General features: G+C 57.2%; 2 protein-coding genes across 2 annotated transcripts in view; both read left to right on the top strand.

Annotated features, from left to right (window-relative positions):
* Positions 1 to 245: 245 nt before the first annotated feature.
* Positions 246 to 6427, top strand: SDCCAG3 (serologically defined colon cancer antigen 3). Its single transcript, XM_011985079.1, has 7 exons — positions 246 to 374; positions 647 to 1063; positions 2147 to 2220; positions 2928 to 3039; positions 3445 to 3507; positions 3965 to 4104; positions 5448 to 6427. Exons 1-7 carry the CDS (start codon positions 246 to 248, stop codon positions 5545 to 5547), a joined length of 1035 nt encoding a protein of 344 aa, XP_011840469.1. The 3' UTR covers positions 5548 to 6427.
* Positions 6428 to 8458: 2031 nt separating this feature from the next.
* Positions 8459 to 19225, top strand: part of SNAPC4 (small nuclear RNA activating complex, polypeptide 4, 190kDa) — a 26959-nt gene continuing 16192 nt past the window's right edge. The window contains exons 1-10 of the mRNA XM_011985075.1: positions 8459 to 8527; positions 10241 to 10379; positions 11614 to 11660; positions 12868 to 13035; positions 13214 to 13339; positions 13758 to 13836; positions 14304 to 14385; positions 15941 to 16045; positions 16123 to 16195; positions 16607 to 16771. Coding sequence (XP_011840465.1) covers positions 10250 to 10379; positions 11614 to 11660; positions 12868 to 13035; positions 13214 to 13339; positions 13758 to 13836; positions 14304 to 14385; positions 15941 to 16045; positions 16123 to 16195; positions 16607 to 16771 — 975 coding nt within the window. The 5' untranslated portion in view covers positions 8459 to 8527; positions 10241 to 10249. The remainder of the gene's footprint in view (positions 8528 to 10240; positions 10380 to 11613; positions 11661 to 12867; positions 13036 to 13213; positions 13340 to 13757; positions 13837 to 14303; positions 14386 to 15940; positions 16046 to 16122; positions 16196 to 16606; positions 16772 to 19225) is intronic.

Here is a 19225-nt window from a genome sequence, read left to right as displayed (position 1 = left end):
CACTGTGTTAGCCAGGATGGTCTCGATCTCCTGACCTCATGATTCACCTGCCTTGGCCTCCCAAAGTGCTGGGATTACAGGCGTGAGCCGCCGTGCCTGGCCTCCTTCACGCTTCTTAGTGCCGCCTGAGTCATGGTAGAACGACAAGCGTGGCTACCCCATCTCACATGTGGCCATGCTCTGGAAAGACAGGTGAACAGGAAGGTTCCCTTTCAGCGCTCTTCAGTAGACTTCATGCATCTGTGATGTCTGTTATTCCAGATGACAAATTTGAAGATCTTGAAGAGGCAAATCCATTCTCCTTTAAAGAGTTTCTGAAGACCAAGAACCTCGGCCTGTCAAAAGAGGACCCGGCCAGCAGGATTTATGCAAAGGTAAGTCCACGGCGTTGTGGGCGGTGGCTCCGTGGGACGTTTCTGTTCTGGCCTCTGTGGCTTCCTTCGGAGGAGATTGTGCACGAGCGTGGCAGAGCAGGGCAGGCATCAGTGCTGGGGGGCAGCTCTGGGCCCAGAAGCTGCTGGGCTCCTTTCAGTAGATGAGATTGGGCCTTTCTTCGTGTTCCGAGGCAGAACACAGAGAAAGGAAGATGCACTCTGAGTCAGAAGCATGGCCTCCACTGCTTTTTTGTTTTGTTTTGTTTTTTCAGGAAGCCTCGAGGCATTCACTGGGACTTGACCACAACTCCCCACCCTCCCAAACGGGGGGGTATGGCCTGGAGTATCAGCAGCCATTTTTTGAGGACCCGACAGGGGCCGGTGACCTCCTGGATGAGGAGGAGGATGAGGACACCGGATGGAGTGGGGCCTACCTGCCGTCCGCCATCGAGCAGACTCACCCCGAGCGGGTCCGTGCCGGCACATCGCCCTGCAGCACATACCTTTCCTTTTTCTCCACCCCATCGGAACTGGCAGGGCCTGAGTCTCTGCCCCCATGGGCGTTGAGTGACACTGATTCTCGCGTGTCTCCGGCCTCTCCGGCAGGGAGTCCTAGCGCAGACTTCGCGGCTCATGGAGAGTCTCTGGGAGACAGGCACCTGCGGACGCTGCAGATAAGTTACGAAGCAGTAAGTGAGCCTTGCGACACCCTGTGGCACAGCGCCTGTCCGAGCAGCCTCTCCCAGGGAGAACCTAGAGCCACCCTGCCTCCTGGGTGGCCTGGTTTGATTTCCAGGACGAGACGACTTGCGTAACAGCCTGCTATCCACTTTCCCTTTGACTTTGCCTCTGGTTACACATGTGAATAGAACCGGCTAAAGAGGACTGGTGAGCTAGAAGCTGTGAATTGGATGCAGTTGGGCACTTAAAGGGCTGTACCCTCAGGAAAGGCTGGCTGCAGTCGTCAACTCAGGGACATCTTGCTAAGTATTCTAAGAGGAGGAAAATTTTTTAAAAAATTATAATCACCTAAAAGGTTATAAGATGTGAGTTAAAAAAATTTTTTTTTTAGCTGGGCGCAGTGGCTTACGCCTGTAATCTTAGCACTTTGGGAGACTGAGGTAGGTGGATCACGAGGTCAGGAGTTCGAGACCAGCCTGGCCAACATGGTGAAACCCCTGTCTCTACTAAAAATACAAAAATTAGGCTGAGCGTGGTGACTCCAGCCTAGGTGACAAAAGCGAAACTCCGTTTCAAAAAAAAAGAAAAAATTTTTGTTTTTTCCTGAGACAGTGTCTCACTGTGTTGCTCACGCTGGAGTGCAGTGGCATGATCTCGGCTCACTGCAACCTCTGCCTCCCAAGTTCAAGTGATTCTCCTGCTTCAGCCACCCAAGTAGTTGGGACTGCAGGTGCCTGCCACCACTCCTGGCTAATTTTTGTATTTTTAGTAGAGACGAGGGCACCATGCTGGCCAGGCTGGTCTCAAACTGCTGACCTCAGGTGATCCACCCGCGTCGGCCTCCCAAAGTGCTGGGATTACAGGCGTGAGCCACTGCCCCGGCCTCTGAGTAAAATTAACTGGCATCTGTGACCACAGGTCTTTGAAAAGTGCCCGCCTCCGTGGTCTTCTTTTGTAGGGCGCTGCAGGTGGACACTGCACTGACCCAGCCATCTCTGCTTATCAGGAGGCTCTAGAGCCAGACCGCAGAAGCGCACACCCTTTTGAGCGAGACACGCTGACTTTCTAATAAGGATGTTCTCTCTCCACAGCTGAAAGATGAAAATTCTAAGCTGAGAAGAAAGCTGAATGAGGTTCAGAGCTTCTCTGAAGCTCAAACAGAAATGTATGTAAGCTTTCAGTTAGGAATGCAATCCACAACATCTAACACAGAGGGAAATCCGTTTTGAAATGATAACGAAGTAATCAGAGTCAAACCAGATCTGGGTTTTATTGTATATAAATGTTCAGCATCCAACACATTTCTGTGTTCTGCAGAAAAGTTTATTTTGAGACAGGGTCTTGCCGTGTCACCCAGGCTCGAGTGCAGTGGCACAATCACGGCTCACTGCCGCCTTGACCTGCTTGGCTCCGGTGATCCTCCCATCTCAGCCTCTTGAGTAGCTGAGACTACAGGCGTTTGCCACTGCACCTGGCTAATTTTTACATTTTATTTTTGTAGAGACAGGGTCTCACTATGTTGCCCAGGCTTGTCTCAAACTCCTCGGCTCAAGGAATCCTCTCGCCTCAAGCTCCTAAAGTGTTGGGTTATAGGCGTGAGCCACGGCGTCTGGCGAAGGTTTATTTTAAACTTTAGACAAAAAGCCACCAGATTCCTTGTTGGAGCAGCAGTGCTGTGAGAGCCCCTCCCTGCACGCCTGCCTGGTAGCCGGCTGCAGGTCTAGACCTGAGGCTGCTGCCGCCGCCCCACTGTGCTTGAGGCCCATTCCGTCACAGGCTCTTAGCGGGTTTTATCTGGCTCATGAGGTGTCTTTTTGTAGTCCTCTTAAAAGTAGCCACAGAAATTAACAACTTGGATTTTTCTTTAACAAGGGTGAGGACACTTGAGCGGAAATTAGAAGCAAAAATGATCAAGGAGGAAAACGACTACCACGACTTGGAGTCGGTGGTTCAGCAGGTGGAGCAGAACCTGGAGCTGATGACCGTATGGGTTTCTTTCTTTCAATCGGATGAGCTGGGTGGGGCAGGAGCGCTCCTGAGAAAGTGCTGCTGTCCTCAGCAGCTGCTACAGCCTGCCCTTGGGAGCAGGGCCATGTGGCTCTCTGGGACTCGTGTCCCTTGACATCGCTGTCTCCCTGTGCCTGGGGATAGCTGGCCCATGAGCCCGTCTATGGGGAGTGGGGGCAAACCAGAGCACAACCGCTGCACGGTGAGCCCTTCCCATGCGTGGTCTGAGATTGGAGGCGGGACTGGGTGGGGCACAGGGGCTGTGAAGGGCCACAGCCAAGTTGGGTGACCTCCTGCTCCCTGCATTGAGGCCTGTGTCCGGTATTAATGTGAGGACATCAGTGATGCTTTTTGTGGGGTTTTTTTTTTCTTTTGGTAACAGAAACGGGCTGTAAAGGCAGAAAACCACGTCGTGAAACTGAAACAGGAAATCAGTTTGCTCCAGGTAATTAAAGAAAGGACTTCAGTGTTTTCCCTTGATCTGTGGAGTCACATAGATAATGAATTCAAGCAGACGGAGATAAAAGACTCTGCTGGGGTTTCCCCTGGGCCCAAGCAGAGAAAGGACTTCAAATGGGGACAGCACCTGCTTCCTGTCGGGGCCTGAAGCAGAGGGAGGCCCTGGAGTTCTGTTGGGACTTTGGGGTCTGGCATGGGGCGTCCACTTGGGAGTCCCTGTTTCCATAGAGCTAGGTGCTAGGCATATACTGGAGTGAAGGGGAAGCCGTTAAGCCCCCATTCCCAGAGGCAAGCCCCCATTCCCAGAGGCGAGCCCCCAGTTAGGCCAGAGCACCCATCCTGAGTGCCAGGCCCCCACGGGTAAGTCCTCGCCTTGCTGGGTGGTGACTTTTATCTGGATTGCCTCGGAGCTGGTCTCTCCTTAGCCATAACCGCCCCCCCAGGCGCAGGTCTCCAACTTCCAGCGAGAGAATGAAGCCCTGCGGTGCGGCCAGGGCGCCAGCCTGACTGTGGTGAAGCAGAACGCCGACGTGGCCTTGCAGAACCTCCGGGTGGTCATGAACAGCGCACAGGCTTCTATTAAGTGAGTGCCTGGGAGGCACTGGGAAGCCTGGCAGGGAAAGGGGTGAGATTGGAGTGGTCGTCAGTGATACTGGGTGGGGGCCCAGGCTGACAGCACCGTGGCTGGAGGACCAGGGAGCCGCAGGGAGGGACGCGTGCTCAGTGGTCCCGATAGCTCTCTGGGTCACTTTGTGGACAGACCACAGGCTTTCTAACCTGCCTTGCAGTGTCCAGTCCCACCTGGGAGGTGCAGACAGCCCCACCACCTGTGGACACTAAAGCTCTGAATAAAGGAAATAGTGGTAGTTTCCCTCCTGGTGAAAAAGCAAATTCCCAGAAGGCCCTTACTACTGTGCCTGGCTGGGGACATGCCAGCCACCATCACTGACAGTGGTGAGTGTCTGCCGCCCACTGGGCTGAGCTCTGCAGGGCGGTTTTGGCCCCCCAGAGCACTCCCTGTGGACAAGGGAGCCGTCTCCTGTGAAGTCAGGTATGGGTCTCCTCGAAGAGGAGCTAGGAGTGGAAAACCTGTGGTTCTCCCCTGAGCCCCTCCCTTTCTCCCAGCAATCCTGTCCCTTTCTGCCCCACAAACCCCACCGCTTTCTCCCTGGAACCCCTCCCCTTTCTCCCCCAGAACCCTGTCCCTTTCTCCCTCCCGGCAAACCCCACCCCTTTCTCCCTGGAACCTCTTCCCTTTCTCCCCCACAGAACTCTGTCCCTTTCTCCCCCTGCAACCCTGTCCCTTTCTCCCCCACAGAACTCTGTCCCTTTCTCCCTGGAACTCCTCACCTTTCTCCCCCCAGAACCCCTCCCTGTTCTACCCTTCCCCTGTGGAACAAGGCCTTCCCCCACCATGGAAACCCTCCCCATTCTTCCCCCTGGAATCCCTCCCTTTCATTCCCCACCCTCCCCAGAATCCCTCCCCTCTCTTCCCCTTCAGAACCTCTCCCCTTTTTCCCCAGACCAACCCTTCCCCTTTCTCCCACCCACCACCCCCCCGTGGAAACCCTCCCCATTCTTCCCCCTGGAATCCCTCCCTTTCATTCCCCACCCTCCCCAGAATCCCTCCCCTCTCTTCCCCTTCAGAACCTCTCCCCTTTTTCCCCAGACCAACCCTTCCCCTTTCTCCCACCCACCACCCCCCCGTGGAAACCCTCCCCATTCTTCCCCCTGGAGACCCGCCCCTTCCTCCCACTCAGAACCTCTCCGCTTCCCCCACCCCTTGGAACCCCTCCCCGTTCTCCCCGACCTCCCGTGTGGAACCCCCCGTTTCTTCCCCTCCAGCCCCTCCCCTTTCTCCCCCCAGAGCCCCATTGCTGCCGAGTAGCTGCTGCCGCCCACCCTGGTATCCGTGCTTGCTTTCAGGCAACTGGTTTCCGGAGCTGAGACACTGAATCTCGTGGCTGAAATCCTTAAATCTATAGACAGAATTTCTGAAATTAAAGATGAGGAGGAAGACTCTTGAGGACCCCTGGGTGTTTTCAGCATGAAGCTCCGCGTATGCCCTGAGATCACCACCGCTTGATCTGAATGTGCAGTTGTGTCCTTAAATACGCAGTCTTCACCCAGAGTAAAGTGTTTATCGCAAGAGTCCAGTGTCGTGCCCTCAGCCAGTTCTTGGCCACCGCAATGGGAGTAGCCCTGGCCGAGCTGCCCCTGTGGTTTCTATGCAGCCCTTCGTGGCGAAATTCCTGCGGTGTTACAGATTCTGATGAGCTCTTGGAAGACACTGTCATGAAAGCCAGCGATTTTAAGAAAAAGCGGTTCTGGAATCAGTGTTTTCCAATCCCATCCCAGAACATCAGTTGTAAGATAAGTACAATTGATTGTCCTTGCTTTCGTAAGTAGAACAAACACTAAATGCGCCTCTGAGGTAGCCACCCTGGGCAGGGACCTGTGCCTTCCGCTGACACTCAGGGCTCCCTCTGGCTCCCAGGTCACTCTGGTGGGCCCCGCGGCTGGTCCCTGTGGTCATGGCCCGAGTGCGGAGGGGCCACTGCATGGCTGCTGCTGTCCTCCCCCAGGACCCACGGGGACCATGGCCACACATTCCGTGCTGTGAAGCTGTCCAGATGCGCCTCTTTGGCTGGGGGTTCTGGTGGATGTTTCAAGTAGCATTTTGTACAATGCAGTTTAGAATTCAGGAATTTCAAGTATGTGCAGAGCCCGCCCACCCGGGTGTGTGAGGTCCTAGCTGCCTTCCTGACGGCCTCCCGCAGAGGGAAGTGGACAAACACTAAATGCCTTTTTGACTTTTTTCCTATAGATTTTTTTTTTAAACTTTCTTTTTTCCTCCTGTTCCAATTGATAGCTTTTTTATTTAATAAATTCTGCAGTTCACCGCACTGTCTCTTCTCTGCTGACTTAGCTGGTCCTTGGAGAACGTCGTGGCCTTCCACGCCTCACTTGCTCTTGCCCTAACTGGTGCCTTGTGCTGGCAGGTTCTCGTCAGGTCCTCAGCCCTCAGGGTCAGGGGCAGACTCAGACCACTGCTGCCTGGGCCTGACCACAGGGACCCATACACGATGGACGTGTGAGTCATGCAGCTGCACATCTCAGAGCTGGACAGACCGGATTCTAGCGTTGGATCATCCTTGCAGATCACGTGGCTGAATTTTTCAAACAAAGTGTCTGAACCGCTAGACCCCTCGTCTTAGCTACAGGCGAAAGCCAGAGCTTTCCAGCAGCCACTGTGGAGGGCCCTGCTGCCTGGCCCCGCGCACCTGCCGCTTCTGCCGGTTGGTGAAAGCAGGCTCTGGATTCCGCTAGCAGAGCTGACTTGAGACAGCGTGCTGTGGTTGGAAAGTGCCGGAATGAGGTTCTGAGTGTGCAGGCAGCTCAGGGAGCCCTGTAGCAGCAGGATGGGGACATCCTGCGAGGATGCCTCAGGCCACAGACCTTCCCTGAGGCCCTTCGGGGGAGAGCGTTTTACGGGGTGGGAGTCACAAAGGCCAGATGGCCAGGCAGGTCCCATCCACCAGATGCATGTGAAGCAGGGTGGTCCCCGGCCCTCATGCCAGCGGCTCATGGAGCAGATGGGGCCCAGGGAAGCGCGGTGGGGATGGGCATGTGGGTTTTGCACACCCCTCTCTTTTGTTGTCTGTGTTTAAAGTGTTTGATAGAAGTTTAAAAATGCAATTTATGGGCCGGGCACGGTGGCTCACACCTGTAATCCCAGCACTTTGGGAGCCGAGGCGGGCGGATCACAAGGTCAGAAGATGGAGACCATCCTGGCTAACACAGTGAAACCTCGTCTCTACCAAAAACATAAAAAATTAGCCGGGCGTGGCAGCGGGCGCCTGTATGCCCGGCTACTCGGGAGGCTGAGGCAGGAGAATGGCGTGAACCCGGGAGGCGGAGCTTGCAGTGAGCCGAGATCGCGCCACTGTACTCCAGCCTGGGCAAAAGGGTGAGACTTCCGTCTCAAAAAAAAAAAAATACAACTTGCCTGCCTCTGCCTCTGGATTTCGAGCCCCGCTCAGGCAGGTCACCATGACACAAGGACTGAAACGAGGCGCTCAAGGAGCCCACAGCCGCCCGGTTCCATCCCCTCCATCTGTTTCTTGCCAATCTCTAGCTCCCAGCCTGGCCTCACGTGCGCCTAGCCCTTTGCCAGCAAAAGCCCACCTCCTGGGCAGACGGGGCAAACCCCCTTTATAGTTCTCCAGCTGGTGCCCCCAGCTCTCCCCAGGCTGGAGTGGAGGCCCCCTCAACTGGCTGGGCCCAGGATGTCTCTGCAGCACCTCTGGTGCTTACAAGCTCTCAGGAACCAGGAACTGTAGGCCCCTACCCAGTTCCCGGCTGAGTTAGCCCTGGCACGTTCCTGAAGGAATGAATACCCCCTTAAGGGAGGTCCCCGGGGCAGCTCTCCAGGCCAGGACACCCTAGAGGGCCCAGAGGGTGGGCACAGGTGACCAGGGAAGCGAGTTCTGCGTGGTGTGGGCCCCCACCCTCTGGCCTCAGTCTCCTGCACGTGCCTGGAGCTCGGCCTGGCCTGGGCGGTCCTGAGCACGCAGGGCAGGCTCGGGAAAAGCCCTTCACGTAGACTTTCTCATCCTCTGCTTAACCAAACCCCAAGATGTCCGTTAACAGAGGATGAAACAGGCACAGAGAGGTCCAGCGGTGGCCACCGAAGGTCACAGCCAGTGAGGGCCGGTCTTCCGGGTCGTGACCAGGTGGCCGGGTGCCTGTCCTCGCCTGTCCCCTGCCTTGGGGTCCCGCGTCCACCCGCGTCCCTCCAGAGCACGCGGAGGCGGCCCCCAGGGCGGCCACGCGAGGGCAGCATCGAGCCGTTCGCCCCACTAGTCCAGGCAGGGGCAGCGGCCGTCCCGGCGTGCCCCGCGCCTCAGGAGGCGGGACTTCCGGCGCGCGGCGCTCTTGTTCTGCAGCCGCCGGAAGCGTCGAGTCTGCTGTCGCCCGGGCGACGGCTGGGTCCGCGCGAGCAGGTAAGGTCTGCGCATAACAGGTAAGGCGCGGGTGGCGCTGGCATCTCCTGGGCTCTCCCCGGGGAGGGGGCGCTGTCCCGAGGAGCGGACATCCGAGGCCCGGGACGGGGGCGGGGCAGCGTCCAGAGTCGGGGAAACTGAGGCCCGGCGTGGCCCCGTTCCGGCTGAGCCTGGGCGCGCGAGGATTCCGGGCCTGGGAGCCCCTCGGCTGCGAGCGGGCTGCGGCCCCCGCGGGCTCCGAGGAGGCGTCGGCGGGGCGGTCCCGGCTGCAGGGTGCCCGCGTGCGTCTCGGGGACTGCGCCGTCGATTCTGCGGTGGCCGAGCCTCGGAGGGGGTTTCCCCAGGTCCCGCAGCTAGCAGGAGGCGGAACTGGGCCTGGGCCAGGTCTGTCTCCCAAGCCGGTGCCTAAACGCCCATCGCCCTGGCGCTTCCTGGGGTTCCCTGGGCCAAGCCGAGTCTGAGTGGCGTCCCCGCAGCTGAGGCGGGAGGGACCGCCTGCTGCGTTCCGTTTTGGTGGGCAGCCCTCATGACCAGCCCTTGGGAGAGGGGTGCGGGGAGAGGGACAGCCCCTGATGTCGGTGGCTTAGCACGTGTGACTTTGACCTCCTTCCTGCCGATCATTGCTCTCCTGAGCAACTCGGGGAGGGGAGGCAGCAGCCGCCTCTTGCGTGAGGCTTCCAGGGGAAAGCGTCTCCGCCGGCCCGGAGGCTCTGAACCGGCCTGCGGTCGCTGCCAGCTCTGCTTCTGGCCGGCTGTTAGCCGAGTTTACAGGTTCACAAGCATTTCGGGCATAAACAAGGGGCTTCGTAAAGGAGTGAGGGGACCTGGGCTGCTGATGTGGCTAAGGGTGCTGGCGGGTGGATGCTTTGGTTTTTGTTCCAGTTGGGCAGCGCCCCAGTCAGTGTCCAGCAGGGAGAGCCACGCCAAGGACAGGGGAGGGCGTTTCCCTTTGTTGTTGGGTGTTTTGGGCTCCCGGGTCTGTGCTAGTGATTCCTTTAGACTTTCTCTGCTGCTGCTTCATTCTCCTACTCTCTCTCTCTAGCGTCCTTCTTTCTTCAGACTTCCTAGACCACAGTTCCTAAGGAAAAAGCTTGACAAACATTTGTTCGGTCTCAGGCACTGCCACATTCCAGGGGCTGTTATGGATGCGCAGAGAACAGCCAGCCTTGCCTTTGGGTTGCCTTTGAGAGCTTCCTTCCATGGGGGAAGTGCCTGTCACCTGGGCAGTCTCAGTGTGTGTGTCTGAATTTTTCTCAGATGCCCTCTGTGGTCTGGCTCTGTGCCATGGGAGAGCAGGATGGCCAAAGCGGGTCACGGGCTGTGTCCTTGCCCTGTAGTGACTTTGCCTCTGCACCCCACTGTTTCTATATTGGGTGCCCAGTTTCCGCGTGGCTTGGTGTGGGAGCCGAGACAGGACAGTGGGGCCTGCCCTGTTCATCCACTCCCTGCCTGTGCTGGTTGCAGCCTCAGAGCAGGTGGGAGACGTTCTTGGGGCTTAGGCTCCTGGCAGACCACATAGCAGGAGTTCGTGGGGTCTGAGGTTGCCACTCCAGGGCTCCCTGATTCTGGGCCTGGTCTGTTAATCTTTCTCTGGGGAGCCCAGTGCCGGCTGCCGAGCAGACTCTGCCATCCCCTGTGGGCAGGTGTGTGAAGGAAAATGGGATCCCAGCACAGTCTTGGTTTCTAACATCTTGGGGTGTGTTTTGGAGGCAGGCAGAAGTCATGGATGTAGATGCTGAAAGAGAGAAGATAACACAGGAGATCAAGGAGCTGGAAAGGATTTTAGATCCCAGCTCCGCGGGCACCCACATGGAGGTCTCAGAATCAAGTCTCGAGTCAGATTCTGAAGCAGGTGAGCCCCTTGCACCTGGCCTCCTGGGGTCCTGGTGAGAACAGCTGGTCTGCTCCCTGGGTTCCTCTCAGGCACATTAGGGTGTGATGGTAGCTAGGTGTGGTCTCTCGGGCCTGTAACCCCAGGGACTCCGGAGGCTCAGGCGAGAGTATTGTTCGATCCCAGGAGTTCATGTCCAGCCTGGGCAACGCAGCAAGACCCTGCCTCTAAAAATAATAATAACAGTAATAAAACGATGGCTGGTACAGACCAGGCCCAATTTTTTGCCAACACTGGTGTTTGCCTGTACTCCAGCCAGAGAGCTTCTGACAGTTCCATGTTTGCTAGCCCCTGAGCCAGCTGGCTGTGTGTGTACCCTGGGCTCTAGACCTCCCAGGGTCTGGCCCTGGCCTCCTTGGGCCTGTGCAGGGCTTCTGGAGTGGACCATCCTGAGAGGAGAGGGCGAGCCTGGAGCTCACCCGATGGCAGCCTGGACAGTCCATGCCTGATGGTCACCACAGCTCACACCCCCAGCATCTCTGCTCCTCACATGCACCCCTCCCAGTGTGCTCCCCACCCCAATGTGCTCCCCACCCCACGTGCTCCCCTCCCCACGTGCTCCCCTCCCCATGTGCTCCCTACCACACGTGCTCCCCACTCCATGTGCTCCATGCCCCATAGCCTCCCCACCCTACAGCCTCCCCTCCCCACGTACTCCCTTCCCCACGTGCTCCCCTCCATGCTGCCTTTATCTTCTGAGCCTACCCCAACCCCACCAGCTGCTCCCTGACAGGATACCCCCCAGCCTTGTTTCCCACCTCTCCCAGACCTAGGGCCTGCCTCTGAGGCACCCTGCTGTCTTTCTCTGTGGTCGGGGCCTCTACGTCCGCGCCTTCCATCTGACTGGCGGAGCTCCCGAAGGACAGGTCCATTTTTTGCTAGGCTTTCTCCGTCTGTCTCTCCAGTGCGAGATAGCCTGTGCCGTCCAGTGAACGCTGTGTAGCTTTGTCCTGTGTGCCTGGAGTGCCCCAGTGTGTGGCCAGAGTCTTCTCTGTCTAGCTAACCCGGCATGGTCCATTGCCCACCCTGCTGTCAGAGAGGGAAGGTCCGCTCATTGCAAGCCTCAGCCTGAGGCGCTCTCGCCGCTTCACAGCCCCAGGCCCTCTCTCCTCTGCCCAAGAAGCAGTGGTGAGCTGCGCCCGCACGCCGACCCAGACGCTGGTCACCAACACTGTGTTGCTTGTGTTTCTGACAGAGTCACTGCCTTCTGAGGACTTGGACCCTGCCGATCCCCTGATCTCGGTAACTGCTGGCCTGATCTGGCTGTGCCACTGGGTCAGGCCTGCCAGCACCTTCCAAAGTGGCCTGGGAGGGGTGTGGTTTGAATCCATATTGGTTTTTCTGCATTATGAAAATGATGCGCGTTTGTTATTAAAAAAAAATCAGAAAGCGTTTGTCGTTGAAATTGTCCCCAGAAATAACCACTGTTAACAGCTTGGTGATCACACCCCTTGGCTTTTTTCTGAGCTCATGGCTGTATGCCTCCGTCTCCTGCATGGCATCTATCACTCATGGAAAGCTGTGAGCTGTGCACCTGGGTCCTGCCCCTCACAGCTCAACGCTCTGTGCCTCAGATTCCTGTGGGGCAGCAGGGACGTTTCCAGCACAAGTCAGCTAACATGAGCGGCTATACAAAAACTAGCTGGTGCAGTGGCACGTGGCTGTGGACCCAGCTACTTGGGTGGCTGAGGCGGGAGGATCACTGGAGCCCAGGAGGTCGAGGCTTCAGTGAGCTGTGATTGCACCACTGCCCTCCAGCCTGGGTGACGGAGTGAGACCCTCTCTCAAAAAACAGAAAAATACACGAGCACCTAAACAGCACGTGGCAGCCGCTCTGTGAGGCCAGTCGTTGTTTTGTTAGCTGCCTTTTGTTTACGTTGGAAAACGTTGGCGATTTGCTGCTTCCTTTTTCCACGGAGTTAGTAGGTACTGAGTCGCCTCACGTTAGCGTGGCCGTGTGGTCTGCCCTCTGTGGGTGAGCACCTGCCGTAGCCCGTGGGCGCCTCCCCGGGTCCCGACGGTCGTTTTCAGCGCGTCCACTTCCTGGCTCTGCGGAGACTTTCCTCCCACACACGCCTGCTCCCCGTGCTTCGCTGGCGATTCACACCACAGGGGCTCAGGGCAGAGTGCAGGGTTCACAAGGACATCTGTGGTCCTGGAAAGCTCCTGCCTCGCGGCAGCCCCAGCCCTGGTGCATTCCAGGCAGGAGGCTCCACCTGCCGTGGATTAGGAAAGGCGCACACGGGCCACCTGGAGAGCAGCAGGCTCCGCTCCCAAACTCAGACGCCCTCCTGCTGCCCACCAGGGTCGCTTCCTGCTGCCACACTGGGTGTTGCTATGCCGGAGCTGCCTCGGTGTCCCAGAGGCCCAGCGATGGGCGACTGGCTCCCGAGGACAGGGCAACATCCATGTCTCATCCCCTCACATGCCATTTCTTGCTCGTAACCAGGAAGAAGAAAGGTGGGGTGAAGCCAGCAATGACGAGGACGACCCCAAGGATAAAACTCTCCCTGAAGACCCGGAGACCTGCCTGCAGCTGAACATGGTCTACCAGGAGGTCATCCAAGAGAAGCTGGCTGAGGCCAACCTGTTGCTGGCCCAGAACCGGGAGCAGCAGGTGGGACGGGCCTCGGCCCCCAGTGTCCACGCCTCCCCACCCCCAGAGCCCCCCACAGCTGGACCTCCCAGGTCCAGGGCTCCCCAGCTTCCTGCCTCTCCTCTGCCCTGGGTCCCCTCCACAGGGAGAGTCGCTACTGCTGGTCCACAGAGGGGTCCCTGCCTTGTGTCTGTCACAGGAGGAGCTCATGAGGGATCTGGCTGGGTCCAAAGGCACCAAGGTGAAGGATGGCAGGAGCCTGCCCCCAAGCACATACATGGGGCACTTCATGAAGCCGTATTTCAAGGACAAGGTCACGGGTGTGGTGAGTGGCCCAGGCCCTGCTCTTGTCGGCAAGGCTCTGTGCACCGTGGGAAGGGCCCTTGTCCCCAAGTCCTGCTGCGGGAAGTCGTGAATTCCCATGAGTTCAAGATAACATTGGCCACCCTCCTTTAAACTGCCTCCTCCGTGGTGGGCAGGCTGCCCTCTGCTCTGTGCTGGGCTGCCCGGACTGCCCTGTGAAGCGATGAGCAAGCCCTCATGGAGGTGCCAGTGTTGCCTGTGCGAGGCCTGACCGCAGCAGGCCTCATGGATTGGCCGGTAGGGTTGCACCCGCCAGCCTCACAGTACGGGAAGGCAGGAGGCAGGGGGCCCAAGTCCTTTTGTGGGCTCTGGATGGATGTGCTGGGCCTGCAGGGAGCACACGTGGTCTGTGCCTGTGGTGATGCTGTGCACCCTGACAGGGGCCCCCTGCCAACGAGGACACACGAGAGAAGGCTGCCCAGGGGATCAAGGCTTTCGAGGAGCTCCTCGTGACCAAATGTAAGAGCCGCAGCTGGCCATGCGGCACCGCTGAACTCGGGGGACCCCTCCCCACGGCCCTGCTTTCCCCAGTTTCTTAAGTTCTCAGACCTTTCTCTGTTGTGACCTCATGGCTCCTTCAGGCCTTGACCACTGGGACTGGCTCCTTGACCCCTGCCTTTTCACATTGAGCAGGTCCTTTCCAGAACGCCAGTCATGCGGGATGGGCCAGGCCACACCCTACCCTCTTACTCAGTCTCCCTGCCTTGTCTTGGGCCGTAAAGCCCTGGCAGCTCTGCCCGTGAGCTGGCGCCAAGCCTCGGGTGGAGCTGTGTCGGCTGGGTGGAGGGGTCTCACCTGTGGGCCTGGTGTGCTGCTTACTCGCTGTGGGGCCCCCATCACTGCCTGGGGAAAGTGTACACCGACCACGGGAGTGGGCCGTGGAGAGGATCCAGACCCTCAGTGATGGCACTGTGGCTTCTCCTCAGGGAAAAACTGGGAAAAGGCCTTGCTCCGAAAGTCAGTGGTGAGTGACCGCCTGCAGCGATTGCTTCAGCCCAAGTTACTGAAGTAAGTCTAAAAACGAAGGTCAAAAATGGCCTTCAGGCTGGGTGCAGGGTTCATGCCTGGAATCCTAGCACTTTGGGAGGCCAAGGCAGGAGGATCTCTTGAGCCCTGGAGTTCAAGCCCAGCCTGGGCAACATGATGAGACCCCATCTCTTCAAAAAGTAAAAAAAGTTAGCCGGGTGTGGTGGTGCACGCCTGTGGTCCCAGCTACTCGGGAGGCTGAGGTGGGAGGATCGACTGAGCCCAGGAGGTCAAGGCTGCAGTGAGCTGTGATTGTACCACTGCGTTCCAGCCTGGGCAACAGAGCCAGACCCTGTCTCAAAAACAAACAACCTTTCCCAGCCAACAGGAAAAATCAAGGCTGGCTGATGTGGGCTTGGCAGAGGTTCAGCTTAGCTGCGAGCCTGTTCTCCACAGCAGGTCCTGCCAACCCACGGAGAGGTGCTGATGCCTGGACTTGATGCCCTGAAGGGGGGCTTCCTCATGGCTAGGCGGCTAAGCACAGGATCAGTCCACACGGCCACATTGAGGGGTGTGGCTCGGGGCGCGGGGTGGTCACCACGGCCATGATGAGGGGTGTGGCTCGGGCAGCTTCTCTTCTCTGGGTCTGTCTTTCCCTGTGCCTGAAACCTGGTGTTTGCTGATGGGGTGATATCATGTGACCGAAGCAAGGCACAGCACGGCCTTACTGTCCACACACGATAGAAGGCGCTACTGTCCTGATAACTTTGGTCAAAGACAGAGCTGCTCCCAGAGCCCAGAGACCCAGCAGCACCTTGTTGGCCACTCCGTCAGCAGCACAGCGGGTCCCCACCTGTCTTCTGTGCGGCCACCATGAGCTCTCAAGGCAGAGGTGGTGCCTTTAGGATACAAGCTGCCAGGACATCTCTGGGCACTGAGAGGCTTTTGGCCAGGCCAGGGGTCCTGGGGCCTGCCTGCCAGCCGTGGCCTGATGTGTATGGTCAGGGTTTGCAGTGACGACGGTGGGTCTCTCCTCAGGCTTGGGGAGAGCTGGGTTTTCCTCCCTGGCCTGCTTGGGGGAGTGGTTCTTTACTGTGACTTCACAGCCTCCGGCATCCTCACTGGGCACCAGTCAGGACATCTACCCATGGCTGTGTCTCTGTGCCAGGCACAGGCTGGGAGCTGGGGCACTGAGGTTCTGGAGGGCTGTGGCGAGGCTCTGAGACATGGTGGCCAGCAGGCAGGCACAGGCTGGGAGCTGGGGCACTGAGGCTCCGGAGGGCTGTGCCAAGGCTCTTAGACATGGGGGCCAGCAGGCAGGCATAGGCTGGGAGCTGGGGCACTGAGGCTCCGGAGGGCTGTGGCGAGGCTCTGAGACATGGGGGCCAGCAGGCACTGTAGCCCTTCCCACCCCAGTGGCAGCCTGGAGGTGGGTGCTACAGCATCTTTCATGGGTGAGGAGGCTGAGGCAGGGAGGGTGAGGGAGGCTCGGAATCTCTGCTGAGGTCACACTCTTTGCTCTATACTGCATAGAGAACCCGTCCCCCACCAGCAGCCCTTGTGCCTGCAGCCCTTCTGCCTCTGCTCTGCTTTGCAGGCTTGAGTACTTGCACCAGAAGCAGAGCAAAGTCTCCAATGAGATGGAGAAGCAGGCCCTGGAGAAGCAGGCCCGGGAAGCCGAGAAGGAGATCCAGGACATCAAGTGAGGAGGCCTCCCGGGAGGGCCCAGGGGAGCCCACAGGCCAGGCGTGGCGCCAATACCCTCATCCCTTCCTCCAGCCAGCTTCCGGAAGAGGCCTTGCTGGGAAACAGGCTGGACAGCCACGACTGGGAGAAGATTTCCAATATTAACGTAAGTTGGGGGCAGGTCTGAGCCCCAAGCAGCTCGCAGCGCAGCTCCCTGTAGCCCGGGTGCGGTTGGAATTGGGTGGTAAGGCCACACCCTCCCTGGCACAGGTTCCGCTGTGACCCCTGCCCACCCGGGTCAGGCACATGTCCGGCAGTTGGTAGTGGTGAGTGGCCTCAGGGCTTTCCTGCTGGTGCATGGCCCCCTTTCTGAAACAGTCTGGAAGGCTCCCGGCGTTGCCTTTGGAGCCAAGTCTACGTATTTGGCCGTGCCAGGCCTAGTGAGTTGGACGAAGATTCCGCTTACTTGCAGCCATGGAAGCCTCCAGCTGGCAGAGAGCAACAGCTCAGCCTGGAGCTGCATCTAGGGCGCCCTGGGGTCAGTGGCCTGCAAGGCTGAGTGTCTCTGTCCGTGCAGTTTGAAGGCAGCCGCAGCGCAGAGGAGATCCGGAAGTTCTGGCAGAACTCGGAGCACCCCAGCATCAACAAGCAGGAGTGGAGCGGGGAGGAGGTGGAACAGCTGCAGGCGATCGCGGCTGCACACGGCCACTTGGAGTGGCAGAAGATTGCAGAGGAGCTGGGGGTAAGGACCTGGCCTGGACTCCAGGGGCCAGGAGACCTGAGGGCCTGTGGGCCCTATAGCGGGAGGTGGCTGGACAGGTGCGGAGTCCTCAGTCCTCACTCGCCACCAGGTTTCTGTGTGTTGCCACCTCCAGGCTGTGGCCTTGGGGAAGGAGCCTACCCAGCCCTCCCTGCCACTAGGCCGTTGCCGCAGCTCCCCTGGGCCTTCCTAGTCCTCCAGGTTTCCCCATACAGCGGTGCGTGCCCAGCGTACCGGAGTCTGTCTCCTTCCTTATTTCCTGTCTTCCTCTGTCTCCATCAGCCTCGGGAGTTTATTCTGTTGATGGTTCTAAGGGATGCTTTTTCCTAGTGTGAGTTCTTGCCGCTTTTCTGGTTTCCTGAGTGAGGGCTCAGTTCTTCACTGACTTGGGTCTCTTGTCTTGATAACGAGGCTTGTTAGGCCACACTCTTCTGGGAACAGCTTGGTGTGAACTCTTCTTTTCATAGATTTCCAGAGTAGCTCTAGTTTCCATTTCTATTGCCTCTTTGGACCTAGGTTTATCTAGGAATGTATGTTTCCATTTTTAAATAGTTGGGTTCCTGGGAGTTCTTGTGGTGGTTCTTTATCTGAATTTGATTGGAACATGAACTAGGGGCAAGATGTGTAAAATCTCCGTCTTTCAAATATGTTACTTTTTTTATGGCAGAGCACCTGATTATAGTAAACCAAGCTAAACTTGCCAAAACTGTTTTTAAGAAAAACGAGTATTCTCTGTAAGTAGGGCCTAATCTATATCAGCTATTAAATTGAGTTTGCCTTTAAAGATGTTTAATTCTGCCGGACGCAGTGGCTCACCCCTGTAATCTCAGCACCTTGAGAGGCCGAGGCCGGTGGATCACCTGAGGTCTGGAATTTGAGACCAGTCTGACCAACATGAAGAAACCCCGTCTCTATTAAAAATACAAAATTAGCTGGGTGTGGTGGTGCATGCCTGTAGTCCCAGCTACTCGGGAGGCTGAGGCAGGAGAATCGTTTGAACCCAGGAGGGGGAGGTTGCAGTGAACTGACATAACGCCACTGCACTCCAGCCTGGCGACAGAGCGAGACTCCATCTCAAAAAAAAAAAAAGTTTAATTCTGAAAAGTTACGTTGATGTCACTTGACTATGTCCTGACATAATAATATTAAAAATTAGTTTTTCGGCCGGGCGTGGTGACTTACGCCTATAATCCCAGCACTTTGGGAGGCCGAAGCAGGCGGACCATGAGGGCAGGAGATTGAGACCATCCCGGCTAACACAGTGAAACCGCATCTCTACTAAAAATATAAAAAATTAGCCGGGTATGATGGCAGGCGCCTGTAGTCCCAGTTACTCAGGAGGCTGAGGCAGGAGAATGGCGTGAACCCTGGAGGCGGAGCTTGCAGTGAGCGGAGATCGCGCCACTCACTCCAGCCTGGGCGACAGGGCGAGACTTGTCTCATGAATAAATAAATAAGTATATATATAATTGTCAGGTTTTCTTTTATACATATTTTACTGCTACATAGTTCGGTACACACAACTTTTTTTTAATCGGGGTCTATTTTTTTTGTTTTTTATATTAAGTTCAGGGGTGCGCGTGCAGGAAGTGAGGTTCGTTTCGTAGGTGAATGTGTGCCATGGTGGTTTGCTGCACAGAGCAGTCCATCACCCAGGGGTTCAGCCCAGCATGCATTAGCTCATTAGCTTTTTTTCTTTCTTGCTTGCTTTTTTTTTTTTTTTTTTTGAGATGGAGTCTGTCTCGGTTGCCCAGGCTGGAGTCAGTGACGCGATCTCAGCTCACTGCAACCTCTGCCTCCCGGGTTCAAGTGATTCTCCCGCCTCAGCCTCCCCAGTAACTGGGACTACAGGCACCCACCACCATACCTGACTGATTTTTGTATTTTTAGTAGAGATGGGGTTTCACTGTATTGGCCAGGCCGGTCTCGAACTCCTGACCTCGTGATCCACCCGCCTAGGCCTCCCAAAATGTGGGATTACAGGCATGAACCAATGAATGCCTGGCCGCATTAGCTCTTTTCCATGATGCTCTCCTCCGCCCCTACCCCCCACCCCCCACTCTCCACACATATAACTTTTTATGTAATTAATAGAGACCTGGTCTTGCCATGTTGCCCAGGCTGGTCTCGAACTCCTGGCCTCAAACACTCCTTCTGCCTCATCCCAAAGTGTTAGGATCACAGGTGTGAGCCACTGTGCCCAGCCCGCATAACTTTATGATGACTGTTTTTCGTTGGTTTTTTTTTTGAGACAGAGTCCAGCTCTGTCGCCCAGGCTGGACTGCAGTGCCACGATCTTGGCTCCCTGCAGCCTCTTCCTCCCTGGTTCAAGCAGTTCTCCTGCCTCAGCCTCCTGAGTAGCTGGGATTACAGGCGCCTGCCACCATACTCAGCTAATTTTTGTATTTTTAATAGAAGCGGGTTTTCACCATGTTG

Source organism: Mandrillus leucophaeus, unplaced genomic scaffold, assembly GCF_000951045.1.
Source record: "Mandrillus leucophaeus isolate KB7577 unplaced genomic scaffold, Mleu.le_1.0 Scaffold28, whole genome shotgun sequence".
Classification (NCBI taxonomy): Eukaryota; Metazoa; Chordata; class Mammalia; order Primates; family Cercopithecidae; genus Mandrillus; species Mandrillus leucophaeus.
The sequence above is the reverse complement of the archived record's forward strand: the minus strand, read 5'-3'. Positions and strand labels throughout refer to the sequence as shown.

Excerpts from the sequence above, each read along its gene's own strand:
- SDCCAG3 (XM_011985079.1), top strand. The coding sequence starts at position 246 with ATGTCTGTTATTCCAGATGACAAATTTGAAGATCTTGAAGAGGCAAAT. Across the intron at positions 1,064-2,146 it reads TGCAGATAAGTTACGAAGCA|CTGAAAGATGAAAATTCTAA; the intron begins GTAAGTGAGCCT and ends CTCTCTCCACAG. Across the intron at positions 4,105-5,447 it reads AGCGCACAGGCTTCTATTAA|GCAACTGGTTTCCGGAGCTG; the intron begins GTGAGTGCCTGG and ends GCTTGCTTTCAG.